General features: G+C 47.3%; 6 protein-coding genes and 1 long non-coding RNA gene across 7 annotated transcripts; 5 read left to right on the top strand and 2 right to left on the bottom strand.

Moving 5' to 3' along the window:
* The first annotated feature begins 589 nt into the window (after window positions 1-589).
* LOC6597512 lies at window positions 590-956 on the top strand. Its single transcript, XR_003409203.1, has 2 exons — window positions 590-642; window positions 705-956. It is a non-coding gene; the product is annotated as an uncharacterized LOC6597512 (long non-coding RNA).
* Window positions 957-1838: 882 nt separating this feature from the next.
* On the top strand, window positions 1839-2157 carry LOC6597511 (fe-S cluster assembly protein DRE2). The gene has a single exon (XM_002022657.2). It carries the CDS (start codon window positions 1839-1841, stop codon window positions 2073-2075), a length of 237 nt encoding a protein of 78 aa, XP_002022693.1. The 3' UTR covers window positions 2076-2157.
* Window positions 2158-4968: 2811 nt separating this feature from the next.
* LOC6597660 (sodium-coupled monocarboxylate transporter 1) lies at window positions 4969-8137 on the bottom strand. Its single transcript, XM_026993501.1, has 5 exons — window positions 7597-8137; window positions 6690-6849; window positions 6556-6621; window positions 5405-6495; window positions 4969-5335 (listed from the first exon to the last, which is right to left on the bottom strand). Exons 1-5 carry the CDS (start codon window positions 7836-7838, stop codon window positions 5068-5070), a joined length of 1827 nt encoding a protein of 608 aa, XP_026849302.1. The 5' UTR covers window positions 7839-8137; the 3' UTR covers window positions 4969-5067.
* Window positions 8138-12609: 4472 nt separating this feature from the next.
* On the bottom strand, window positions 12610-13267 carry LOC6597659. The gene is made up of 3 exons (XM_026993504.1): window positions 13178-13267; window positions 13039-13119; window positions 12610-12980 (listed from the first exon to the last, which is right to left on the bottom strand). Exons 1-3 carry the CDS (start codon window positions 13250-13252, stop codon window positions 12732-12734), a joined length of 405 nt encoding a protein of 134 aa, XP_026849305.1. The 5' UTR covers window positions 13253-13267; the 3' UTR covers window positions 12610-12731.
* An 811-nt stretch (window positions 13268-14078) lies between these two features.
* LOC6597658 lies at window positions 14079-14628 on the top strand. The gene is made up of 2 exons (XM_002022653.2): window positions 14079-14203; window positions 14265-14628. Exons 1-2 carry the CDS (start codon window positions 14117-14119, stop codon window positions 14475-14477), a joined length of 300 nt encoding a protein of 99 aa, XP_002022689.1. The 5' UTR covers window positions 14079-14116; the 3' UTR covers window positions 14478-14628.
* Window positions 14629-18210: 3582 nt separating this feature from the next.
* LOC113566702 lies at window positions 18211-19158 on the top strand. The gene is made up of 3 exons (XM_026993512.1): window positions 18211-18308; window positions 18377-18553; window positions 18625-19158. Exons 2-3 carry the CDS (start codon window positions 18530-18532, stop codon window positions 19045-19047), a joined length of 447 nt encoding a protein of 148 aa, XP_026849313.1. The 5' UTR covers window positions 18211-18308; window positions 18377-18529; the 3' UTR covers window positions 19048-19158.
* A 5218-nt stretch (window positions 19159-24376) lies between these two features.
* Window positions 24377-26325, top strand: LOC6597657. Its single transcript, XM_026993502.1, has 2 exons — window positions 24377-24455; window positions 24530-26325. Exon 2 carries the CDS (start codon window positions 24533-24535, stop codon window positions 26024-26026), a length of 1494 nt encoding a protein of 497 aa, XP_026849303.1. The 5' UTR covers window positions 24377-24455; window positions 24530-24532; the 3' UTR covers window positions 26027-26325.
* The last annotated feature ends 695 nt before the right edge of the window (window positions 26326-27020 follow it).

The raw sequence follows: 27020 nt of genomic DNA, 5'->3' as shown, positions 1-27020 counted from the left end.
TTTGAATCACGAAGGCAAAGCTCACCGTCTATACACGAGAGAATATTGTACCCTCCAGGAAGAGAACCCGAACTTCATCCCAGGTCCCTGCTAGGCTCCCACTACCCTCAGTGCCCCAGGTCGAGTCAGGGCTTTGCTCTAGTCTTCCAACTAAGATTTGTATAAAAGTTATATAATTTGAAGACTTCGATTATTTCTCAACAAAGAAAGGCTGTATTGGTCGCTGTGCTTAAAAATCGGAATGATAAACTGAGTACAATATATAATTACATTTAACATAATAAACATTAAAAGGTGACTAAAAATATTCATTCCCAGAACCAAGAACCTCGACCACGACCCAGACCGAGACCCATTCCCACGTCGGTTTAGAGCCAGTTTTTCAGAGCGAGGGTCTCGGCTTCAGTGCACATGATAATTGCGGTTCACAATTGAAATAATATTATTACATAATCAACACCTCAATTAGGTTTTTAATGTGTCATTTGAATTGCAAGTGCAATTACGGTGGGTGTGACATAGAGAGCGGTCGGCCCATAAAAGCGGCAGCCTCGAAGCCAATGCCATCCATTGAACCGCCTGAGCTCCATCAAGATGCGTCTCTATCTGCTGTTTGCCTTCGTCCTAAGCTGCTGTCTGCTGGTGAATAAAAGCCATAAGTAGTTCCAGTACCTAGCTAATACCGAATTTTCACTCTCTTTCAGCATCTGTCGGCAGCCGGAGTGAGCCATGGCCTGGGCCAGGGACTACTGGGTGTGGGCCACCATCGCAACTCGACGGGTTCCCCGCCACCACGTGGTGCTCCGCCGCCACCACCACCCAGCACCACAGCCTCCTCGGGGTAGCAGAACCTTGGATACGGAGATTGGATCGACCCCTAATATGACCCCGTACCTTTGTTGTATAAGCACATTAGCTTCAGAATAAACAGAGCACTGTCACACAGCAAAAATCAATAGTTTGATTTGATATTATTATAGCAAGCTTTCCTTTCTCCCAAGTCATAGGAATTAGAAAAGTTAGAAAAATACTGAGATAATTGAACGGAAGAGACAGACCAGACACCCAAATCGAAATATGTTAATGTCAGCATTTTTTGGGTGTTGCTTATCCGCTATAACGCCTACAATTATTTACGTATGGACAAAAAATGCCGTTGATACTGTTATTATATTATTATATATTTTAATAAAATATATAATAAAATATCTCTCTGTTATATACAAATTTTTTGGATCCTGCACATGTGCTTGCCCTCTAGTAATAATAATATTAATACCTTTAAATACCTTTTGGGTAAATGGAACAATGTTTATACTCGTAGGTCACGATTTTATAAAAGCATCTTTGGCTCTTTCAATTACCCACGCGAATACTTTGAAACGCTTTTCCAGTACATTAAGGCCTCGAAACGCATCGATCTGTCAAGAAGATTTTTTCACAAGATCTCTATATAAAAGCTCGCGTAGATGAATAATTGAATTCACCGCAAACCTGATAGAACTAGTGTACTCTATTCGATTATCATCGGAATAATGCGAATAAAGCTAGTAGGAATTAGCGAAATTGCCTTTATCTGAATAGAACGGATCAGGGAGAGGAGAGCAGAACAGAACAGAGCAGAACGAAGCGCAGCACGTGACCCATGACTGAGGTGAGGTGAGGCTGCAATTTGTAATCACATTTGTTGATACAGCATACCCGATTGTTTATTGTTTCAGTCAATTGAACGGAAACCCCTGTCCATCTCATATTTAGCTGGCCAAGATGGGACATATTCTCTATAAAGCAATCGCCGGAGCGAGAGCCGCCATCAGTTTTCCACTCAAACTGAAGAGATGAGGACGATAAAGTGCCGCTTCGTGGTGCTCCTGTTGGCCCTGCTTTGCCTCGCCTGCGTTGGACTTGGAGTTAGAGCAGCACCCATTGGCGAGCATGTGGATCATGCTGGCTGCATTCGGATAACGATAGTCAAGCGGCCACTGGCGACGACCCCAACAACGACAACGACGACGACCACCACCACCACCACCACCTCAACGACAACGGCGGCCACCACAGTAGCCACTGGCTGAAGATGCAGATGCGATGGAATTCGAATTAGATTTCTGTATTCGAATGAAATAAAAGCCCAAGCGGAAGGCGGAATCATGTTAATAGCATACTCTCGGGCAGCCACTCGAAATGTAATTTCAAAAGCACTCCAGCCCCGGCCTCCATTCTCCGTCTTCCAGCCCCCAGCCCCCAGACCCCATCCTCCATATCCTCCCCAAGGTAATGGGCCAAAGGCAGACCGCACAATGCACAAACGAAGCTGCCGAATATAATTAAATATTTTATCGCACAAAAAGTGCCAAAAATGAAACGACAACAAGAAAATGAGCAGCCGGCATGCGTTTGGCCGGCTACCAGGGTCTGGTACTGGTACTGGTACTGGGCCTGGGCCTGGTTGGTCCTCGGCCTGGACCATTGTGGAAGTGTGGAGAGCCCAGGTAGAGCCCCGCTTTCCTTCTAGTTCTGTAAGCTGACATTGTTTTGGCAGTCGGGAAAAGATTGTATGAGGATAAGGGTAAGGGCAAGGTGGGGCCGAGTGAGTGTGGAACCTATGTTTCCCCACAAACAATAAACCCGCAGATCCCCTCTTCCTCTACCTTTCGGGCAATGCATTTCTTGGGTCCTTTCAGATGGAATCTTTCGGTTGCCGGCAACTACTACAGCAACAACTACAGCACCCCCACCCGTCGCCCATTGTTCTCTACTCCATTTCGTTGTTCCGACAATTTCCATATGAATTTTAATTATAATTTTTCTATGCTCATTTTCATGAAAACAATCAAAAATGACTTTTGTGCCTGCTCTCCAAAAAAAAACTACACTTCAGTGGCAGGGCAGTGCCAGGGCAGGGGAAATGGGGCAGGGACCCGTTGCAAATTGTCACTGGCATTTATATGGCTGGAGGCCCAGTCGCCAGTGCCAGCTGCCAGGCAGGGGATCGGAGGTGGCGAACTACATGTCAAGTGGCTTTGTTCGCAGAAATGTCCCACAGGTACAGCTGTGGATGTAATGCTCTAACAGAAAGATGGGAGGAGTGGAATGGATACTGTCATTTGCAGATACTCGTACTCCTAGATCAGAGATGGACTCAAATGGAACATTTTCGCAGGTCGATCAAAGATCGGAAAAAGTCATAGAGACAGATTACAAAGAAAATAATTGCAAAAAACTATACCGGAACCCAGAAGGAATCCAGAAAAATGAATTTCAGAAATCATGGAATGTATAGATACAGAAGGAAAATATTAGCATGGAATCAAGAAAATTAATAGCAATAGATTTAAGAAATATGAATTTTAAATAAAAGTTCCCCCTAAAATACATAATTTGTCTCCGATCAGCAAAAAATACAGAAGATCATTGAATAAACCCATTAGAAATACTTCTTAGAGAGGAACAGCCAGATATTCTTTTTTAAAAGAAATCAATTTTCAGAAGGAAATAAGCCGAAGATGGCAATATCGAAGAATAAAAGAGATCAAAGTTTCACCATAAAAAAGCGATTGAAAATGTTTATCAAATGAAACTCTCAAGGAACAATGAATTTTCCTCTTTAGAGCAGATCCTTTTCTGAAAAATATACGGTACCAAATCAGCGATAAACTCCAGGCCGAGGGCATTTACAGAACACATATGCTCTATGCCGAGAGAGAGAGAGAGAGAATGAGAATGAGAGAGAGAGAGAGAGAGAGAGAGAGAGAGAGAGAGAGAGAGAGAGAGAGAGAGAGAGAGAGGGGGAGAGAGAGAGAGTAAGTGAGTAAAGGGAGTGGGCAAATTATATTCCAGCATAAAAAGTAACACAAAAGCAACACGGCGACATAAACAAGTTAACAGAGCGAGGAGTTGTTTGCCCTTTGTGGCTGTCGCTGTTGGCCAGGACCTGCTGCAGTAGTTGTTGCTGGTAGTGGCAGCTCGGCAGCTCGGCTCGGATGGCACGTTAGCGCTGCTAACATCCGTTTCCTGCCCTGGCCAAAAAACAATCCACCCATATGACAACTGTCGCTGTCCCTGTCCCAGTCCCATTCCCATTCCCAGTCCCTACTCATGCTCCTGTCACTGGCCATGCATACAACATAGTTTTTCAAAATGCCGCGAGGTGGTGCACACCTGTGCCGCATGCAGCACATCTCCCCTCCCCTCCCCACCACGCTTTGACGAGATTTGCACCTGTCCAAAGGCCCAGCTCGGAGGCTGTCATTATGCATTCTGATGACATTTTGCCGTTGTCTTTTGTGCAAAATTATTTTTGCAGTCGGCTAATTAAGAGGACTGCAGAGAGCTGAAGAACCAAGCGGATTTGGATTGAAGAGACGCCCCTCAGCCCATTGGTTGTCTTCCTCATCGATCCCGGGTTGGTCCCTGGTTGGGACAGAAACTAATTTTGCAAACATTTGTCAGCTCATTAACAATTCAATTTGCTGCATAAACGACCTAAACATACAAATACCAGGACCAGGTCCAGGAACGGCGACCTAAGGCGTAGAATAGTTTTACCACACATGCAAACGCAGTAAATACTCAATTAATGGCAGAAGTAAAACTAATGTGGAACCTTTTTGGGGTAGCCCCCATCCACCCCAGAGCCAGAGAGAGAGAAAGAGTGACCCCCAGCCCGGAGAGTAACGCAAAACTCAATCGCTCGTGCCTGGCACTTGAAAGCGGGTTCCCCCTTTTTGTTTTTTTTCCTTTTCGTTTTCTATTTGGGTAGCCAGCTCTTTGATTTCTCGGGTCGGATAGTGGTTTGGGTCTGAGTCTGGGTCGGTGTCCAGCTCCGGCTCTGGCTCCGGGTTCATCTCCAGGAATGGTACAATAACTGCGGGCATTTTTCTAATTATGTACAGAGGATAGCAAAGCACAACTGCTTTGAACCCATTTCTCCGGTACAAAGCCCAAATAATTATGAATTGTGTTTTATTTTAAATATTTGCTAAGCTACCGAAGGAACATTCATCCACCCGCTGGTCAGCCACCATCCATCCATCCATCCACCCATCCACCCATTCACCATTCGCTTCACGTTGCCGTCTCCTGTGTGGCCTTGTGCTTGAGTCCGAGTCCATCTGGCGTCCTGGAGGGGATCTGTGACTGCTTGTGGCGACGTCGCTCCAGCCAGCGGCGGACGAAGGGCGTAAGCAGCCGCGCGTCCACAGCGTCCAGGTCCGTTTCCCGCAGCAGCAGACTGGTGACGAGGGCCACCACGATAGTCAACAGTGCCCCAAAGAGGGTGAAGTAGAGATACGAGATGCGATATAGCTGGAAGGGTCCACTGGAGGCCTCATGACTGCAGAAATAACAAAGAACCGATCCATTAAATTAAGAGTGAGGGAATCTGTAAAAAAGGAGACCCCACCTGAAGGCACCGTCGAGCGGCAGACTGGCAAAATTGCGCGGCTCGCCGGCAAAGGTGTAGTTGCAGCCAATCGTGGAGTAGGGCTTCCGCTGGTACACCAGATTCCCCGTGACCAGCTCTCGCTGGGCGCTCACACACATCCAGGCCATGACCACCAGCGAACTGAAGCCTCCGAGTAGGGCTCCCTTGGAGTTCACCCAAGGCAGCATGACTCCGGCCGTGAAGATGCCCAGGAGCGGGCCATTGGCTACCGAGGAGAGTGTGATGGTCAGCTGCAAGACAGCGCCCAGCTTCTCCACTACTAAGACCAACGCAACGAAGACGATGCCAAAGACGACGACGACGCTGCGCATCACGAAGGCCGTCTGTCCCTCAGTGAGAGGCTGACTCCTGAAGGTCTTCACGAAGTCCTCCAGAACGACGGCCGAGAGGGAGTTGAGTCCCGTAGAGAGCGAGGAGAGGGCCGCACTAAAAACTCCGGCCACAAATACACCGGGCAGACCCGGATACGAGCCTAGGGTCTCCATTACAAGCAAAGGCAGGAGCTGGTCGTTGCGCTTGGCCAACTTCGTCTCCAGGGGATCGCACTGGGCGTAGGTGGCGTAGATCAGGAGACCCGTGTAGCCGCAGATCATGAGGAAGGCCAGCACCCCGGCAATGAAGGTCCAGATGGCGATGCGGGCATCTTTAAGGGTTGGCAGCGAGAGGTAGCGCTGGATCATGTTCTGGCTGATCGCGTTCGACTTGAGCCAATGGGCTACGCCGCCGAGGACCAGGGAGTAGAAGGTATACCGCTCGGTGATGTCCGGCGTGAAGTTGGGCCTCTCTAGGCGTGCCGTCTCCTGGGCCCTCTGCCAGACGACGCTCGGTCCCCCGATGTCCAGGGTGCCTTTGATGAGCACCAGAGCCATAGCGCCGAACATGATGATGGTTTGAATGACATCCGTCCAGACAACGGCCTTAAGGCCTCCGATGCAGGTGTAAAAGATGCAGACCACACAAACAATGGGCGTTACTATGTGGATGTTCACCCCGGTGGCCTGGTTGAAGGCTATAGCCGGGACATAGATCACAATCGGCAGCCAAAGGAGCTAAAGGGGATATCTCATAAGAAACCGTAACAATGCAGCACTGAAGCAATGATCACTCACCGAAGCAACAATGAACATGACGGAGCCAAAGAGACGAAGACTCCGATTGTAGCGCTGTTCCAGGTACTGCAAAGAGACCGTCAACCGTCAGTCGGGCCACGTCCTGTCGGAAGATGGAGGGCGGAGGAGCTTACCTTATACGTGGATATCAGATTGAGTTCATGGAAGACCGGCAGGAATAAATAGTACATGCAGAAACCCATCAGTACTAGTGAGCCCATGATGTACATGTACTGGGCACCATACAGATACACCTCCGTGGGAGTGCCCAGCAGAGTGATGCCGGAGATGAAGCTGGTGGTAAAAATTGCAACAACAGCTCGGCATGAGAAGGTATCCGTACAACGTTTCCCAATTGCCTTGACCTTCACAATAGTACTGTCGCCTGTCGTCGATCTCTGTCATCTCAGGGGAGATCAAAGTGCGTTTTATACAATTCAATTAGCACCAATGTCATCTTCGTCGCTTAAATTGTCCGGAATCTTAGTCGCAGTCTCAGTCTCAGTCGCAGTCTCAGTCGCGCAGGCAATTGAGCGTCATCAATTTGAATGCCCTGCATGCGGGTTAGTTGGTTCGTTAGCGACGTTAGGCAATCCACGGAGCCCAGCTTTTGCGGGCCAATTATTAATTATGAGACATTCCGATTTGGTGCGTTGATAGGAGAACGAGTTTGCTAAAAATAAACCCCAGCGGACGGCCGCTACAGGCAGAAACTAGGGCACACTACGACCTACAATGGGGGATCGGGAACGGCATGCTCTTAATGGGGATGTTCGCCAAATCACTGGGAGCTAAATGGGGAAAGCCTATCTGCGTTTTGGGTTCATTTTATACTTGTATCAGGAACGACTTAATATGATCTAACGATCCTTTTTAAGGTACTTTCTGAATGAGTTTAATTTCATATGTATATTGAAATTGTAAGCCTTTATTTTTATAAGCAATTTGAGCTTATTCTATCTAGAAAATCGGACTTATAAATGATATACGATTGACCATAGGCTATCCGACGAAAACTTGACATCCCAAATTCATACCCACCTCGATATCAGAGACATGGTGATGGGAAATATCTTCATCTGCCTGCCGCCCACCAGATAGGAGGCTGCACTGTTGGCCGCCTCCTCGGCGCCACCGTGGGCCCGCTGCTTGCGGGACTCTCGACGCAGCTGCAGGCAGAAGTAGACCCCAATCACGGCGCAGATGGCCAGCATCATGCAAAAGACCAGATAGTCCGGCCAGCCAAAGCTCTGTAGGCTGGCGCGCAGCTCCTCTACATGCATTTTGTCAAAGAACCTCACACAACTATTGGACACTCGAACAAAAACAGGGCACTACCGATCAATCGATAAATGGACGCGAATTTCTTGAAGGTGTACCGCACTGACCGCACCGCTCTGTGGTACGCATCAGAGGTGACTGCCACACACCGAAGGAAGGCGGCTCTGTAGAGCCGCGTCTGGTTACACTTTGATTTAGATTTGTTTTATCATCCGTCCATCCATCCAACCATGTATGCCCCCCTTCCTGTTGGGCTCCAACTGTAGCACTCGTAGTTGTTGTTGCCACACACCAACTAAAGTATTATTATTAGTATTAATGATATTATGACACACTCAGCACTCGACAAACGACACTCGACAGTTGACACTCGGAGCCACCGCTGTGACAACCGCAGCCATAGCCAAAGGCATTGCTGATCCAACAGCTGATGGAAGACGGACAGCTGATCTACGCCTCAGCGTCGGTCCTATCCCAGTCCCAGCGCCTATTTCCTAGCTAATTGAGTCAGTGGTCCGCAAATTGAGTCGCCATCGGGCACTTAAGCCAACGCGTTGTCTTTGCCTTGGCGCTCAACTTGGAGGCAACTTTGTGGATCGAGAGATTGGAAATGGGTAATGCGAGTGGGAACTGCGGAATGGGGTGCGACTGCGTAAATTAACTTGATTAGATTTAGCTGGCAATTTGCACCCGCCACTGTCTCTGTTGGGATTGAAATCGCTATGTAGGCCGTGGCACCTCAATTTGCCAGAATTTATAAGATTTTGGTGGGACTATGGGGAGGGAATCATTGGAGAAGATTTGGATACAGCACAGCTATCATTGCTGTTTTATTAAGTGGAACAAAAAAATAATAATAAAGGATATGAAGGATAAACTGCAGAGCTGCTAAACGCCGTTTAGTAGATTGAGCTGAGTGGAGGCCATGGCCATCGTCCTAGGACCGACTGCCTTCGGGTCAGCCACTGTTGCCTGCCTCCCTGCCTGCCAGGACATCGCCAACGCTACGCTCAAATAAGCCTGGACATGGAGGAGAGTATTTGACTTGGTGTGCATCGATCAGAAGTCAGTGGCCGGACTCACCTGCTCCTGCTCCTCCTGCACTCATGGTCAGTATCGAGCTGGTCAGCTCCTTGATGGTGCGCTCCAGTTCTCCGAGCTTGGCCAAATCATCGCCGGAGGGAGCCGCCCAGCAGTTCTGGGTCAAGCACAAAAATAGAGCGAGGCACACAAAAGCACAAATTGGATGGGCCATCGCGTGGACTACGGTTATACTGTTATGTGGTGGCCGTATACGATGTTTGGCCTTTTTATATGTCCGCTTCCATCTAGATCGGGAATTCCTTCATGGATCATTACTTGTTCTAAACGATTCGCTGTCCACGCTTCAACGATTGGCAAATGAACTGAAACTGGAAATCCCACTAAGATTCCTATCTGGCGGTCATGGGCTGATTATGGTAAAAAATATCACACATCGAAGCAACTTTCGGTTCAGTTTTAAGGATTTCTGAAGGCCTTTCGTATCGGAAATCGACCGAGTCACAAAAAACATTCTTAACCAAAAGGGTTTCAATAAGTCTTAGGCATCGAAGATCACGTGTGTTCAGACTCCAGCCGAAAATTAACATAAATGACTTTGATTTTTGATTCTCGATTAAATATTCCAAGTAATCGAAATGCTGCTACCATTAGAGGCAGGGTTGCCTTACGGTTCCAAATGAAAGTTCGGTTACACCACGCGATCATTGATCGACGGCAGCCCGAAAGTATGCAACGCTGAAATGCGATTGGCGAGAAACGATCTGTGATTCGTTTGATGAGGGGTTGCATGGGGGATGCATCTACATATTTCTCTCTATTTTGCCACAGCACTTTGACGTCCCCTATCGTACCCATTTTTTCCATCTGCGCGTTGGCAGATGGAAATTCTGATGCTGCTGATGCAGGCGGCAGCTTCAGTTTCAGCTTCAGCTGTGGCAAAAAGCGTCTGCACTTTTGTGCCAATCGAAGCATAAAATGAGCAGCAAGTGCCACTACACAGCTGGAGACACATAACCGTACACCCGTACCAGTACTGATGTACAGAAAATGTACACCCGAGCACCTATGTATGTACTACACACACACACACACACACACACACACACACACACACACACACACAGAAGCAAATCAGAATCAAAAATTGTATGCGTTTGCACCTTGAACATGCGTCGCAGAGTACGAGTACACACCAGGTGAAATTTTATTCACGCCACTCACCAAATGAATACTACAAATACTCACTCTCTGCGCTACATCCATTCGGTTGGGGCTTGGTCCATATCTAACAACGGGGACACAGCTCTTGACTCCAAATTAATCAGACGGGAATGTCAATAAAGAATGGTTGACCAATCAGTGATTTGTGTAAAGATGGATATAAGCAAAGGAGTGTACAGATGTGTGGGCTTAGATTCCCCAAGAGGATCTCCTATATAATAGAACATCCAGGCGGAACTCCGTCCTCATTTTGAAAGTTACACAACAGGAAGGCCAGCGAGTGCAGATTTTGATTTCAAAGTATACAAAATATCCGTGATGCTTGTGATTAGATGTGTAGGGTCTCTGTGGATTCGTCTATTACTGAGAGTACGAGCACGAGTATGTATGCGAGCGGGGGTGTATATATCTTTTTGATTTCGCTGACTGATTTTTCTCGCATTTCTTGTTTATTTTTATGCTTTTTTCACTGCAGCGTCAACGGCGAATTAATTAATTCCAGTGGAGCGGTTTTTCAAGAAAAAGCCCTTTTTGCCATTAGCGGGGGTGCATGCCACATAACCTGCCAACTACGCTCTACCCGCTACCCTCTCACTCTCTTTGGGTTGGCCCACTCAAAACGGTTTCGCAGGTGTTGTAATATTATTTGGAATTATGCTGGAATTTCATGTTTTTCTTTACGTTTTCCCTACATGTTTTTCAGCCCACTGCCGCTGTTGCGGCTGCTGCTGGGAAATGCCATGAAAATTATTTGCTTTTTTGCTTTTTAATTTTGTTTCAAGTTGCATATGTCTCTCGCCCTACACCTGTGTGTGTGTGGCTCGTTGTTTATAGCTAACTTTACAGTTGAGAAAGCATTTGCTAAGTGGTTTTAATTAGTTGCCTCCGACTTGCTTTCGCCCGCGACCAGCGACCATGGTTTTGAGGTATGCGCCTCAGCCAAAGCACTCAATCCAATATTACGAATACGAATACGAGTACTAGTATATCCCAAGGACAAAGAGCATCTGATGCATATGCTACAAGAGTAGTAAGTGGATTCGGTCCTCATTTTAAAATGAGGAAAATCTTCAAAGCCCCTGGCCCAAAACTGAATTATTTCCAAATAACACTCCCTGATCCACCATCACCACTCTTTATACACGTATGCAAATGCCCACTCAACCCTATATCAAGACCCCACCGCAGCCCACTGTCATTCACACTTCGGTCATCATCAGGGGGCCAGGCTTGAGCACCCACTTACAATATTTATCAAGTGCGCGAACACACCCAAAACCTGGACGGGGAGCGCGATTAGGACGTACTAGGACTCAGAATCGGACAGGGGGCATCATATATTAGGGGCTTTGGCTCTGGTCATCATCGTCAGCAGCAGGCCTATGCGTGGCCTCTAATTACATCGCATTGTCATAACAAAATTGAGCGCATTTGACACGCAATTGCCCCACAGTTGGCGGTACGGGGACGATGGCGATGGCGATGGCGGTGACGATGACATGTGAGAAATGCCACAGAAAGCAGAAGTCAGTGGCTAAGGAGGAGCTCCGCTTCGCTTCTGTGTCCGGGACGGGACTGTTGCATCAGCCCAACTAGATAAGAATTAATTGTTCAATGGCACGCATTGCACTAAATATTTGAATATGTCCAAGCAGGTAACCTCCCCCTGCCCCCGACCACTGACTTCTGACTTAAACACACCCCCTTGCCGCCTGTCTGTCCGACTCTTCTCGCTAATCGGATAAAATTCATAATTATTGTTATTACTGTCATTTTTCTAATGACCCGGCTGTTGCGTGTACTTTTCTATTAAGATGAGCTATCAAACGCACTTTGACTGCACGGCGCTCATTCGCTCGATTCATTTCGCTTCTTTGCTCGCTTTTTCGGTGGTTTTCCAGAGGGCTAGTGTCGGACCATCCCTCGCGCATCGCATCATCGATGTCCACGCAACGCACGCGTAAATTATGTAATTAAAATTCCACACCTTAATTCGGGCAATTTATTACACGAGCTTTTGACTAATTGGATAACGATCTTTAACTGTGGCCACTAAATACATACATACTCGTATTCCAGTTGCGGATGGACGTGGTACGTGGCACGATGTACTCATGAGTTCATAAGCGATGCAGTGCCCGATAAGGCTGCGATTAATTGAATTTTTACCGAAACTCAGACATGGCCACTCTGCAAAGGTGTGTGGAATCCTCGGGAGTGATTAAGCATATGAAATTAGTGGGTTTTCGAGGGATGGCTATGATCGATGGTTAAGCACATACAGGAGGAAGCTATTTTCCGGAGCATTTGCATAATATGACTCAATCTATGTGATGAGAGAGGGATCGAAGGAGAAGACGGAGAAGACGGAAGAGCTTCTAGAGTCATGGGAAGTGCATCAAATTTTTGATCTAATAGATAATTTACTCAGAGTTCACAACCCAATTATTGGCAGAAGACCCAGAATACTTTCTTTGTCGATCCCAAAAATAATAACATTAAAACAACTGCATTGCTAGGGAATATATTTGAATAATTGGCATGCCAGTGTGCAAGAAACGAGGATAAGAATAGTGTGGATAAAATATAAAGAGTTCCAAAGAGGTTCCATAATCTACCTATTGCTGATCTCAAGCTTCATGAGTGTAGAGTTTAATGGGTTCAAGAAGGGGATAAGAGCGAACGACGGGTGGAGAAACGGTTTCTGCTGCTGGAGCGATTTCGTTTCCAACCGGAGCTGTTCCGTTTCTTTCATTTTCCAACTGAGATGATCCAGATTCTGAGGCTTTGCAGTACTTGCAGAGTAACCAAATGGGACTCGGGAACGCGCAGAATTTGGATTGGGCGGCTTGAACAAGCTTCGTGAAGGCCTCGATGCCCTGTCAGAGAAGTGCATTAGATGGGATTAAATTCAGGCTACTTCAGGACACTTTTTACCTGGTTAATCTCTGCACAGTTGTTCTTAATGGAACCGGATTCGCACATAGCCTTTGCCGAATCGAACATTAGATCGCATGGCTAAACGATCGAGAGAAAAATGTGAGTTGGTCCGAGACGATTCTGAGTCAGTACTTACTCCCCCAATTGCCATAGAGGGCTGGGTACTGTAGAGCGCCAGGAGAAGGCCCACGACAGCAAAAGAATGCTTCATCTTGGTGTGGATTAGGGCTTGCTTGAAACTGATGTTGAAGTAACCTGAGCTGGCCCTTTTTATGGGGACTACTCATATCAGGACCTCGTGCTGGAAAGATTTCAGACTGCAGTCGTGCATTTAATACGAATCGTGACTTTTGACGGGCTGCTATCTTTATGAGACTCAAAAGAACTTCTTACGCATATTCAGTTATCTCCATTTCCGTTTGCAGCTCATGAATGTTTTTATTTCAGAAAGAGAATGGCACTCATTCATCACGCGAATGGCCCAACATTTCCGACACCTTCTTCCTTGTGGCGTTCTGGTCAATAAATTGCACAGCCATTGATGGAAATTAAACACACACAAATCAAATAAATGAAAATTATAAACAATTGCTTTGGCGCAGTCGAAGTGGTTACGGCCAACACTGGAAAAAATAACCCAGTACCCCGGGTAGAAATGGTTTCAGTCCATGTGTTGTTTTGATTTTCGATCTTATGTGACGCTTCTTCCCTCAACGCACGGGCCAAGCGAGTATCCAAAGTTTGCTCACTGTGCAAAACAGTTGCCATCATTAAAGCGAGCAATCGGATGAGTCAACCGTTTGGAGAGGTGGCCAGAGCTTAGCCAAACTATGGGCTCTGCTGGGTGGGCGGTGAGGTGGTTGGGCTATGGGGTTTGAATGGGGAATGACGCGGTACTCTAAAAATAAAACGCTGCCCGACCGCTTGGCAGGGTCAACGAAGCTTTTCGGTATGCGGCACACGTGGAGCCGATTGGAAATCCGATTGGAAGTCGGATTGGATGTCGGTGTCGTGTGGTCAGTCGAGTTTCGTTAGTCAATGGAAAATGTTGTGAGGCATTCGCCAAATATCGACTATGACCTTCCGTTGCACCCTGTTGCCCCTACTGCTGCTGCTGGCACTGGCCATGGCCCTCCTCAGTAGCCCCTCACTCAACCGCGCGGTGAGTCTTGACCTAATCCGCAGCAAATCAGTGAATACAACATCCAAGTGAGGTTCCTCAGGCTATGGCGCTCGAGTTCATGGATGACGGAGCATTTGTGAACGACGAGGGGCACCCAGTGGATGAGGAATCCTCCGCAGAAGCACCAGCCATATCGACAGGCTATACCCGGGACACGATTGCACATTTCAATCCGCGCAAGTCAGATGCCGGCTTCCGTCAGCTCTGGGAGCGCATTCCCCTGCAGAAAGTGGACGTGATCAAGCGACGATAGGAGATAGGGAGGTGTGTAAGCCCAACCCAAATCGTGACCAAATAATCTATATTATACTCGTATACATATGAAAACTTACTTGAATACGTTGTCCGACGAGCCAATGTGCTCAGAATGGAATAAACTATGCTATCGATAGAGCACATTCTGGCACCGGCTTGTTTCTTTATTTATTATCTATATTACTTGAGTAATGTTTTAAGACAATAATGGAACGAATCGTGTCAGCATATCCTATTAAGATGAGACAATCGCCGATCACAAATGAACTGAAAAGGGCTGAAAAACAAATAGAAGATAAAGCTAATCGGACGGATATTGGGGATCACCAAATACATACACATTGCTGATGGAATTGTGGTTTCAGCACCTGCGCCACGGTTGCAGAGTACGGTTGGACGGTTCACGAAGACACACATGGAAAACGACATTGCCATGACCAGCAACAGAAGAAGCATAAGGTCCTGCAAGAAGATCCACAGTTGGAAGATGTTTTCTAGTGATCCAAAACAGGACAAATTTGTATCTTCGAAGGGATCCGAGACTTCAAGAAATGGAAACATTTTGAATATGATTGTGGGGCGCAGAACGAAGAGAGCTCCAGCAATTATTGAAATCATTCTGATTTGGCATAGCACATTTTACACAGCGCCCTAATAGAATCATTGAATTTCCTTTGGCAGAGATATCTTTAAATATCATCCAGGACTATGGGACTTCTAGAAGTTATGGCTCAATATTATCTACTCATAATAGGATCTGTCCAACAGGCTCACGTCAATGAAAGAGGTTAAAATTCCTGTGAGGGTATCCCATACATTTTCAACTATGGGTCAGAACTTCCTTCCCATTGGTCAACTCTGAGCCCAGCCCCACTCCCACCCTACTCACAGCCAAGGCAACCTTCAGCCCAAGTAGTTCTTGGGAAAGTAATAAAAAAGGCGAGCGAAAGCAGAAGCGTGGCTGGAAAAAGCGGCCGTCGCAGGGAAAACTTTTTTATTTGCATTTTGTTTTAGGCAGAAGAGGGGAGGAGGGAAAAAAGTGAGACCAGCTCTGTTTCAGTTTCTGCTACTGTGTATATATTTTTTTTTTTTCGTATTTTTAGTGAGTGTGTGCGTGGTTTTCCCTTTTTTTTTGTTTTTCGGTTGTTTCTTCTTTGTTTTGTAGAAAAATGCACAAGTTTTATGCTTCCATAAAAGTTTTTGTGGGGAAAACTTTGCACTTGTCTTGTAGCTGGGAGCCGCCGAAAGGGTTTTACAATGATGCGCTATACGAGTACGTCCGTCCACCTCCTCGGTGGTGCTGGTGATGCTGCTGGTGATGCTGCTGGTGATGCTGCTGGTGGTGGTGCCCCCAACTGTCCTCAGCCGCTGTCCAAGTGGGCGTGTCATGCACTTAATATTTGAGGCATATCATTAGGCGAACAATATCCCGAAAACTGAATCGTGGGCTTGCCTCTGGGTTGCTTCGTGAGGGGGGAAGGAACAGTGTCTATAAGTTGAAAGTTTTAGGCAGAGCTCCGTCTTGAGGGTGTGGCGCACTCACTCACTTAACCCATCTCGGATTCGGACTACGCATTCACTTAACCCCAGAAGAACCACAGTCCACAGCCCCACGTCCCCAGTCACAGCCCCAACCACGAAACTAGATCTGGACATGAACCTGCACCAGAATGGCTCCCATGCATTATCATTAAAATAAATTATTAGAGTTCGGTCAGAGAGGGGGATCGGATCGGGCTGCTGCCGGTTGCTGGAACTACGAGTAAAACGCATTTTGCACGTTTTGTGTGCGAGAATTTTTTACACGATTTTTACAACTTTTTTTCGACTGCCGCTAAGTACACAAAAGCATTTGCCGAAGGACTCCAGGGGAGTCGAGAATGGGGGTGAATGGGGGGCTCGAGAATGTCGAGGGTCAAGAAGTGGTGGGCGGTTAAAGATAAAAAGTCAAGTTGGATGCGTTTAGAGTTAGAACATAACATTAAGTTAACCCACCGCACACAACTGAGGCAACTAGATAGAGCAGAATAGACCGTATGTTACCCTCTACTGGGGAAATGGTGCATATCTTAAGTACATGCCATATAAAAGTTATATTCAGTCTGGAATAGGTTGAGCGAATATTCAGCTAGTAGTATCTTCAATCGTAGATTTATTTTTTTTATATTTTTTAAGCAATTGTAGACAGAAATATATCCTAAATCGTAATCAATAACTAGTGTAGCTGGAGCAACGTGACGTTCAGGCTGAATAATCAATAATAATATCTTGTTCCATATTTGTGGATATCTTGCAATTTATGCACATAAACTCCTATGATTTCTAAGATTTAGGTACAATGTATCGTATACGCAATCTCCTGCTTGTTGCATACGCTCGCAGAATTGTAACTCTGTTACATCTGTAACTAAGATATATATTTGCATACTTTTAGGCTGCAATAGCTCCCAAGACCTACATTCTTAATTCATTGCTATAAATGCTCTTTAGGATCGTAAGCGCGTTCTTTTCCGGGTAACATATGCTCGCAGAAATGGCACTTCACTTTCAGAGTACCATCTTAAGGGTATCATAAGAGAGAGACAGAAACAACGAGCAAGAAATAACTTTGCATACTTTTAGGCAGCTCATGTTAAATACTAATGCAGGTCCCCGTCCCTTTGGTAACCCATCGCATAGACGAAGCACCATCAAAAGACAATGAAAGAGCTGTGGTGGAGCTGGAGGAGGAGGAGTGGCGTACGGACCACGTAATTTCTCAAGTAACCCAACCACGTAAAGCATAAAATATTTGCCTTTGAGGCGGCCATCCTGCTGTCCAGCGACCAGGGACCATAAGAAAAGTATGTCTAAGAAAGTTGCCTCGCCAGTTTAGCAGTACCACAAAACACAAGAGTTGCCAGCCGCTCATTTGAATACACCGCCCCCGTGCTCGGTGCTAGGTGCTCGGTGCTCGGTGCTCGGACAGGCAAACAACTTTGACCACGCATTAGTCGAAAGATGCACTCGTACTCGTAAGATGCAGCATGAAATGGAGGTGGAGGTGGAGCACCAGTGGGGTAGGTGACGATGCTGCTCCTCGGCTCCCCTGGTCAGACCCAGTCCTGGCAAGAGTCAGTCAGTTGACTTGCCACATGCTTCATGCTGCCAGGCACATGCAATTTGTAAGCCAAAGCGCATAATTTACAACGGACATGGACATTGCATCCCAGCTCAGACCTGACCACGTCTACACTGTCTTGAGACACGAGTCTCGTTCCTTGAGCGGTTAAAGGCAGAAGCTGCCCTTGTCAGTGATAGGGAGCCAGGAGGACAATGGATGGCCTATTTGTTTAGGTCAAAACTATAGAAATCAACCCCCACCAAATGGAATTAAAATAAAGCGGGATCAACATTTACCATGGATACATCATCTGGAGAAATCAATCAAACATTACCACAGCACCACAAAAAAAAATGTTCGTGCGCGGCTTCCCAGAGCGTCCTATCCCTATGTATTTTGGACTCTGCACACGAATCCAGATTCGCTCTTAAAATGCGGGAAAAACATTCTACCAGTCTAGAAAACAATCTACATACACAAGTATTCGGTACATAGATATTTAAGCCATCATAGTGCCCATTGAATATATGTATTTATAGTCAACATTCAATATTTTGAATCTCACAAAATCATTCTAAAACTAACTGTCGTCAACAGAACAGCTCGGAGACGGGACAAAAATATTTATATTTTTTAAAAAAGTATACCCGAAAAAAAAATCGAAACCGCTTGGAAGTAAAAGTCAAATCATCAATAAAAATATATATTTTTCTACCGGACAGCATAGTAAGTAAAGAAAAAATGAATAACAGTCTGACATTTTACACAGTAAAACCTCCTCGATTCTAAACCAGGCAAAAAGTATGTGAAAATCATCAATCAAAGCAAGCTTGAAATAAATTAAAGATATATGTCAATGTGCTAGTTTCTAAAAAGTCTCCAAAAATCATTCACCGCTGGACTTCAAACCGATAACATCTAACCAGGAAACATTTTTGTTTATCTTAATGAAACCCATTGATAGTAATAAGGTAAGAACAGTAAACATTGCATAACCATTGATTAGCTTGACATACCGCTCTCCTTCCTAATATTTAACTAGATGCTGCGACTTCCAGCTGTTTGTGTTCAGCAGCTGCGCTTTAACCAACTTATTACCGATCCCATGCCGCAGAGCTCTTTGCCCGTGTCGCCCAAGGACATACGCCCTCGTGGGCCAGTTGTCGAGACGTATGAGGGCAAGCAAGAAAACCCAGACGATGCCGTGCTGCCGATGCCTCCTCACAAGCTCCCCCTGGACCTATTGGGGGATTTGGCTAAGCTTGGGCAAAACATGCTGAATCTGGGGGAAACAATACAGCAAAAGAAGTTCGATTTCAAAGAGGCACTGATCATGGGAAAGGATAACTTCAAAGAAGAGTTTCAGAAGCGAAAAGAATCTATAACTAAGCAAAAGGAGAGTGAGATTCTCAAATTGCAGAATGGCATTAAGAAAGCCATTGATTTATTGAAACGTCGTTTCTAATCAATTTGTTTCCCCATACAATCTACACAACAAATTATGTTCTTGCAAACCAAAAAAATTCAAAAATAGGGTACAAGTTAAATAAATTGCTGTAGTTTTTTTGCGTGGTCTGACAGGAAATGATCCGTGAATAATGTGTGTTCGAATGATGCTTTTTTGTTATCAATTTGATCTGTTAATATAATATTTGAAGAGTTAACAGGAAGTCTGCTTTGACAATTTCTTCGATTCCTCAAACGTAGAGGTGGGCCGCATTGCTCTGGCTCTGTGGAGGGTCCGTCAAACCGGTTGTGGTAACCCCTAACGGAGGACCAGCAACATTGATTTCAGATTTCATTGATTGCAGACGATTCAGAAGGTTCTGACTGGAACTGAGGCAGAAGATCTTCTGTAGAAACGCTGGTGTGTTCGCAATCCACCCTTCAGGAGCTCCTCGAAGTTTCTTTGGGCTCTAAGACCTAGAATTGCTGCCAAAGCCTTTGGAGCCTGTTCCATGGGCACTTCTCCACCGAATGACTCCTCTAGAAGGGTCCGCGTGTGGCTTAAGTGTCCCAGCCGAATGGCAAGGCAGAGGAGTGGCGACTCTAGTGGTTATGGTCATGCAGTTCGCTGTGGGACAAGGTAGGGCAGGGGCAAGGCGAGGGCAAGCGGTGTCCGCAAGAAAATAACTTGTAGCAAATTAAGTTTGTTAGTAATTAGAACACCACTAAGGACACCTGAGCACAGCTCCAGGGCCAGGGCGCAGGACAACACACAACAATTAAACTTCTGGCTTCTGCCTCTGATTCCACCTCCTTTTCCGGCGTAGTTCTCTTCTCTGCAGCCTGTCCTGACCCTCTGCCTTCGCTCAGGTATCTTCCACCGGCTCGGCAGCAAAGTAACAAAAGTTCCAAGTCGCCTTGTCGAAAATTCCTCAAGTCGAAAGTTGGCAACTTTGATGTCCGAGCAGGAGCCGCTCTCTCCCGACTGTCTCCCGCCTGCACTCGACATACAGCAACTGTGCATCGGAGGTGGACCCGGGCCGTCGAGTGCATGCCTGCGTCCCTGCCTCAAAACACTTGAGCAATGTGGCCAAGTATCCAAAGTTTTGCTTCTTAAAAAGCAGAAGTTGACGCACGTTTCCTCCCATCCCATCTCCCAACCAAAAGGGACAGCCCCAGGATCAGGAACACAGAAACATTATATTCGCATATTATTCTGAGAACGACCCAATAAAATTAAAACTAAACCTAACAACTCGATAATCGTAACCAGTGGGAGCGTGGGCCTGGCTGCCTGCTGTCGTCGCATGTCGACAACCGCCTCGAGGCTCGGCAAGATCTAGCGGAATATGATGGGCCATGATTCTTATTCGCCAACGGAATCAAAAATCCTTATCTGGCTACACTAACTTATTTCTAACTTAAGAAAATGACGTCAGACGGCTCCCTTCCCCTGGCAAAAGCCAAAAGGCATCCCAGCTGGCAGCGCATTGTGCTGTCGAAGCGCCCTACAAATGGGCTGCATGGGTCCTTAGGCTCCTGACAGGGGCACTGAAGCTAATCCTACTAAGCAGTTCAGGACAATCGATGTTCCCCAATGTCATAAATAAACATCTGAGCCGCAATGGTCCTTCGATCCTCGAGAGAGGAGAGATGCAAGAGGCGACATCAGGAGACGGCATTATCGCAGTGGCTTCAATAATTCGATGACGACGCGCGAACCTCCTAGATCCTGGGCATCACATCCAGTGCCAATATGGCGAAGATGCGCGCTGCCCATTCTCATTGCGAATGCCAATCGAATAGGAAATTCAATCCGTTTGAATTGGATTAGCACGTCTGTTGGAAATATTGAAGTGCGTGGTAGAAAAACATTTTCTGCTCTGAGTTTACCATTCCATACCACCATTCTGGCTTCGATCATTTGTTTCATACATTTTTTAATCTCGCTCGAGCATACAGTGTGTGCATAAAAACAATCAGCACTTTCCGGTGAACGGAATATTCAATATTTGGATCGTACTCGAATAAGTACAGTTGAGTTGGACTTTCGTTTGAAGCGAAACGTCAGCTACCGGAGTCCCAGAGTCCCCGTAAAAAGATCAGCAGCAATAAATACCGCAAGAATAGCCCCTGCCACCAAGTGTGTATGCTTAAAGTTTGTGGGATGCCAATCATTATAAGCCGTCTTAAAGACCCAAGAACTGAAAACAATTTCGCACAGACAAACTGTGAATGGAAGGCCACACTTTCACTTTATTAACACCAAATTAATTTTGTCTCAAAACGCACCCAGACCCACTCCACTCCACCCACACCCACACCCACACACATACAGACACAGACCCAGACACAGACAAACAGACAGAGAGAGATGTACACATGAATACATCTCGTACACACTTGAGTGCAGCGATTGAATTTTAAACAAGAACGACAAATGCCAGCAATCAAGTCAAGTCATGCCCGACAGAAGGCGAAAATGAACTTCTTTGGCCGGAAGATGAAGGAAGAAGGAAGACGGAGGAGACAGAAACAGAAGCAGGGGCGGCGCAAGACGAAGGCATCGTAACTATAATCAATATGCAGCAGTCAATAAAAGCGAGCAAAGGAGCAACAATTACAGACCCTCAATGGGTCTGGGGACTGGGAACTGTGGTCCGGGGCTCTGGGGTATGGGCTCTGGGGCGCCTCATAGTTTTGCAGTGCGTCGGTTAAATGATGTGTAATCGTCTTATGTGCACTTGAATGCCTTTTGGCTTCTAATATGGCAAGGACCCTTGGACTAAGCAGCCAACGGAAGGAGCAGGAGGAACCAGAGAAAGCAGACCAAGGACAGAGGGCCGACAAGCGGACAAGGGCGATGAGTGGCCCGGACAAAGGCCGGACCCGGCCCAAGATCCAATGCACACACAAAAGAAAACTTTGCCATAGGCTGACCTCAAAATGCACAACGACACGAAGGACACATAGGGCTACGGACCAAGGAGCCGTCCGCCCCGCACGGGCTGAGCAAACTTTAATTTACAATCAATTCAGGCGTGAATAATAAACCACAAGAAACCAAACAGGGCTCGAACGGGTTGGCTATTGGGAGGGGAGGCCAAGGAGCGCTACGCACAAGTGAAAGTGTTGCCGGGACTCTCGAGTGTGTGTCCGCGTGTGTCCGGGTGTCCTGTGTGTCCTGGGTGTCCTGGGTGTCCTGGGTGCCCTGGGTGTGTTCGCATGTGTCTGCTCAAATTTAGTTACAACACAACACCAAAAGTTTAGCAAGTTTCCGACCAGACCAACCCACGAGGCAGGCAAACAAACAAAACCCAGGACTCCCATTGAGGCTTTGGGTGCCCCAATCTTTACCAGAAACCGCAACACTTCCGCTTACGCCTGCCCCAGTCCCTGCCTCAATCCCCACCTCAGTTCCTGGCCCCAAGGGGCTTCAAGTGTCCTGTGCGACTGCCGCTTTTGTGGAAGTCTCTCTGGAGGCGAGACGGAGAGACGGAGCGACGGAGCCCTTGGCTATCAATATTGTTTTCCTATTAAATTGATCATTGGTCAGGCAACAATTGTGGCTGCTCCAAAAGGACACTAAGCGGTGTCCATTGTGTTCTTTGTCCCTGTAGAGAGGGAGAGGGCGAGGGCTGTAGACTTTGGACAATATGTAGTGCTGGTTTCCTTGGCATGGAATCAATTGCAGATGTATTGAATGCATCCCCCTGCATTCCATTAAACGGCATTCTGTGGCAACAACTGCCAATGTCAATCAATTGTGTGAAGGAGTCGTGTGGGCAAACAAAAACAGTTGCCTACTTGCAGCCGCTGTGGCAGAAACATCAGCCAGGCAAACAGATAGACAAATATACAGCCAGGCATCGAGGCAGGCCCGAATGGCAGACAGTCAATCAGTCAGTTCCCTGGCTGACTGCCTCTGCCTCGCTGATGTCTAGTGCCCCACAAGCCCCACCCTCCGCTTGTCGCTCTATTTGCTCCAACACCCACTGCAAATTAAATTCATTAGTCAACTTCCGGCAGCACACATACACACACACATACTCGCAGGGGGAGAGGCTGGAGTGAGAGGATGTGTTGCCATGTGCTGCTGCTGCTGCTGTCAATTCAGACGGATTTGAAGTCAACTCAATTTGAAATCAATAGTGTGTGAATAATCCTTTCACACCAACGCTCCCACACACCCATCTAGTTGGAGCTGGAATATCATCTAATAGGTCCTCATCCCACACCCATTACCATGCCCCATGGAGCACTGCATCTGTTGCAGGGATTGTCTAGCCTTCGTGTTGGCTCTGGATGCTCTGAATGCTCTGGATGCTCTGGATGCTCTGGCTGGTTGGCTGGATACTTGAAAACATTTTTGCATTGATTGCACTTCATATCGCTCATTCACTCATTCACTCAGTCAGTCATTCGTTCAAGCAGGCCCCTTATTCATATCCCGACCATTCTGGCTGCCATTCACATATGTTTCAGCATTCAGCATCGTTTTTGGTTTTGGGTGTTTGGGGGTAGACATGGCAACCAAAAAAGGCAAGCCATTAAGCGATGACGATGGCGATGACGACGATGAAAATATTTAAGCAATTCAATGGCATTTTGACAGCAGCAGCAGCAGCAGCAGCAGTTGCAGCAGTCGCCTCCGTGTTCCTATGCCACATGCCACAGCACGGCACACTTCATCCACGTCGAGTGGCAAGCAATGAGCTATGCATGCAATTCGAGTGCCACATCTGCAACTGCAACGGCAACTGCAGCTGCATGGGGGATACCCAGCAGCCAAAAAATTGCACAATTCCATACAGAGCCCGGGATGGGGCAGAGGTGTAGATATCATCTGCATACTTACCTCATTCCCGTCCCGCCACTCCTGCCACTTGGTATCTGTTTGTGTCCGTAATTGTGCATAATTGAGTTGAGCCCCAGACCCGTGCCCGTGCCCGTGCCCCGCTTCTGGAGAACTGCATAGGAGACGGAGCTAACCATGAGGAGTGCAGTGCAAGGGATAGGACGAGGGCGATAGGGAGTGTGGCGCCAGCTAAATGATTATGGAAGTATAGATGGGATACAGAGGATTATGTCCCTATCAGAGACATGTATTTACAGGCATTCATAGACTCAGGAGTACCAGATTTAATTCTAAACCAGAGATTAACGGTCATAGTTTGGCCTCAACCTTAGAAATTTCTGAACTGGAACTGTTTTTACTGTTCTGTCATAACAGTATTGTTTGAACTAAGCAAGCCCTGCCCCCGACTCCAAAACAGTCAAGGAAAATGTCATAAGGTATTCGTTAGTCGTTTTGTACAGAACTTCAGATCGTTTTTTTAATAGGATTTCTTTTATCTCGGACGAGACACCAACAAAAGATCACACAAGAATAATAACCCATCGCTTGATGTTAAAATAACTCAATTGGTTCGTAATTATCTCTGGGCCGTACTCATCTTCGAATTGTAAGGGGTAAAGCTCTCCTTCCTTGTGCCCTACAGAATATGGACAGACTTGTGCGATTGAATTCCGGAATCCAGCGAATGGAGACACAGCTGCTGACCTTCGTGCAGATGATGATCGGCAAGGCGGCCAGCGGCGGCGGCCACCTGATCAAGATCGTCGTGGGGGGGAGTGGGCTAGTGATCAGGATCGTGATCTCAGTCAGTGGCAAAATGCTCGATGTCGTCGCCACAAGGAGTGCCCGCGTGGTTTGCCGTGCACGCCTCAGCTTCGCCGAACTTATGGACATTGCAGTCGTCAGAGGCGGAAACCTATTTGAGGTCTGCTGCTACCGCGGCGCACAGCTCTTCGAGCAGGCCTGCATCATTGGAGACGAGCTTGTCGCCAGGATCACACGCATCGGAGAAATGCTGTCGGCCGATGGCGAAGATCTACTGGAGCAGGCCATCGCATGCGGCACTCACGTCTACGAGAATGCATATACAAACGGCGGTCGGATGATCAACCAGGCCACCACCAGGGTTGGCACCACCGGATCACGGCTTGCCCACGTGCTCTCCACGGGTGGCTTTCGCCTGGTCAGCCGTGTCACCAATGGCGGTGTCTACTTGGCTCAACGCGCCGCCACATTCGGCGGCGGGCAATGCATGAATCTGCTCAGACCCTTCTTCCGTGGTTATGGGCGACTGCGAGAGCTGGTCGAGGAATACGAACAACAAATCATTGATGCCGGGAAGCCGGAGACAAAAGACATTCATGGCTGGAAGATGTACGGGCCGAAGGAGCTGCGGCTGCTGAGCGTGGCATGCGGCATACCGAAGAAGCATGCAGTGTGCCCAATGTTGGGGCAGTGCGGGGAGGATGCCTGGTTCGCGACCAGCACCAGCCGCGGCGAGACACTGGGCGTGGCCAAGGCCAACGGCGTCAAGAGCGGGCGGATCTGTAACCTCTCTCCCGGAGTGTTTAGCTACTCCTTGATGCGCTCCTGCGAGCGTCTGGCCCGGATGCCCAGCCACGATCCTCGTCGCCTAGACGTGCTCCTGCACCGGGCCCATCGCGATGTGCTGGATGTGCGCCATCCTGTCCTGGCCAGCTGCAACACTTGCATGCTCAGCCTGGACCGCCGCACAAGCACCGTCTACGCGACAAACGTCGGTGGTTGCGGCTTCCTGGTGGTGCGAAATGGACGAATAGCTGCTCGCTCGAGAAAACAGCTTCAGCTGTTTAGCACCCAGTTCCAGGGGGTTGGCGCCTACCTCTATGGAGATCCCTACCAGGCGCCGATTCAGGAGCTCTGCGTCGAGGTGGGCGACATGCTGCTCTTGGGCACCGACGGGTTCTTCGACAATGTGGACGATGAGTGCGTGCTGTCCCTGATCACCGAACTCGACGGCGGCACAGACCCCCGTCGAATGCACCTGTATGCGGAAACCCTGGCGCTGATGGCACGCGCAGCCGCCTGCAGCAACGTTCGACCAGCTGGCCGCAACTTGAAGATGGATGACATCACCATCGTCCTGGCGGTGGTCAATTAGTTGTCCAGTTCATGGAAAATGGTATAGCGACTGCTCTCAAGGAATCCGGCTACCGACACCACCATCCAAAGATGCGACACCACTGGCAGCAGTCACTGGCGAATGAGCCACAGATGAGGGGATGCACATCCCCCGATCCTGTGAACAATTGCCAGTGAGTGCTGTCCAACAGAGAACTGCCGCGGTAACCATCATCCCACAACAGCCCAACAGCCCAATAGCAGTCGCCCGATGGGAATTCTTTTTACACATCAAAAACTAAATGAACAGCTAAATTTCCCCGTGTACGTGTTAATGTTCATCAAGTGTTTTATTGGAAGTTTTCATAGTGGAACAACCTAAGACAATTTTCCTAAAAGTAAACATAGAGTCTCGCATACCGATCGGGATTCTGTAGATCTACGGAGAAAGCTATTCACTATCCCAATTCCGTGCTTATTTACTGGGCTTTCAGAGAAAGTGGCAATGATTGGTTTTATTTATTTATTTTATAATATGCATTAAATCTTATATTTGAAATAGGTTTGACTCATTTTGTGGGCCTCTTCAAAGCCTAGTTTCGTCCCAAATTTATTCTCGTTAAACAATTAGCCGATAAGACAATTTCCAAAGTTAAAAGTCACAAATACATATTAAATACCTTTCGGAATTGAATTCTTGCAAAAACACTTGCTTCTCGCTAGCAAACAGCTTTTGACAGCTGTTAACATAACAGTGATGAACTCTGTTAATTTTGTTGTTGCTTAATAAGAACGACAAGGCGTATTTCCCAAAGTGCTATGGTTTTCCTGTTCTACGTGGCACCGCTACTTAACAAGAAAGAGCTCAGGAACACAAAGATCAGGCACTCTCCTTCGGTAAATTTATTTAATTATTATTAGCCATGTTATCTGCGACTCGAGCCCTTGGGTCTCCAAACTCTCCATGCCCCATCCTTGGCCTCATCTGCATCTCCTGCCTCAGCGCTTGCCCCCGGGGTCGTGTGTTGTCATCG

Source organism: Drosophila persimilis, unplaced genomic scaffold (genome assembly GCF_003286085.1).
Source record: "Drosophila persimilis strain 14011-0111.01,24,50 unplaced genomic scaffold, DperRS2 tig00000841-arrow-arrow-pilon, whole genome shotgun sequence".
Classification (NCBI taxonomy): domain Eukaryota; kingdom Metazoa; phylum Arthropoda; class Insecta; order Diptera; family Drosophilidae; genus Drosophila; species Drosophila persimilis.
This window is presented reverse-complemented; position numbering and strand designations above follow the sequence as displayed.

Coding starts and splice junctions, on each gene's coding strand:
- LOC6597658 (XM_002022653.2), top strand. CDS start 14,117: ATGACCTTCCGTTGCACCCTGTTGCCCCTACTGCTGCTGCTGGCACTG. Junction 14,204..14,264: donor GCCCCTCACTCAACCGCGCG/GTGAGTCTTGAC, acceptor GAGGTTCCTCAG/GCTATGGCGCTCGAGTTCAT.
- LOC6597660 (XM_026993501.1), bottom strand. CDS start 7,838: ATGCATGTAGAGGAGCTGCGCGCCAGCCTACAGAGCTTTGGCTGGCCG. Junction 6,622..6,689: donor ATCTGATATCCACGTATAAG/GTAAGCTCCTCC, acceptor GTCTCTTTGCAG/TACCTGGAACAGCGCTACAA. Junction 6,496..6,555: donor TCATGTTCATTGTTGCTTCG/GTGAGTGATCAT, acceptor TATCCCCTTTAG/CTCCTTTGGCTGCCGATTGT.
- LOC6597657 (XM_026993502.1), top strand. CDS start 24,533: ATGGACAGACTTGTGCGATTGAATTCCGGAATCCAGCGAATGGAGACA.
- LOC113566702 (XM_026993512.1), top strand. CDS start 18,530: ATGAAACCCATTGATAGTAATAAG. Junction 18,554..18,624: donor AACCCATTGATAGTAATAAG/GTAAGAACAGTA, acceptor ATATTTAACTAG/ATGCTGCGACTTCCAGCTGT.
- LOC6597659 (XM_026993504.1), bottom strand. CDS start 13,252: ATGAAGCATTCTTTTGCTGTCGTGGGCCTTCTCCTGGCGCTCTACAGT. Junction 13,120..13,177: donor CCTCTATGGCAATTGGGGGA/GTAAGTACTGAC, acceptor TCGATCGTTTAG/CCATGCGATCTAATGTTCGA. Junction 12,981..13,038: donor ACTGTGCAGAGATTAACCAG/GTAAAAAGTGTC, acceptor CTTCTCTGACAG/GGCATCGAGGCCTTCACGAA.
- LOC6597511 (XM_002022657.2), top strand. CDS start 1,839: ATGAGGACGATAAAGTGCCGCTTCGTGGTGCTCCTGTTGGCCCTGCTT.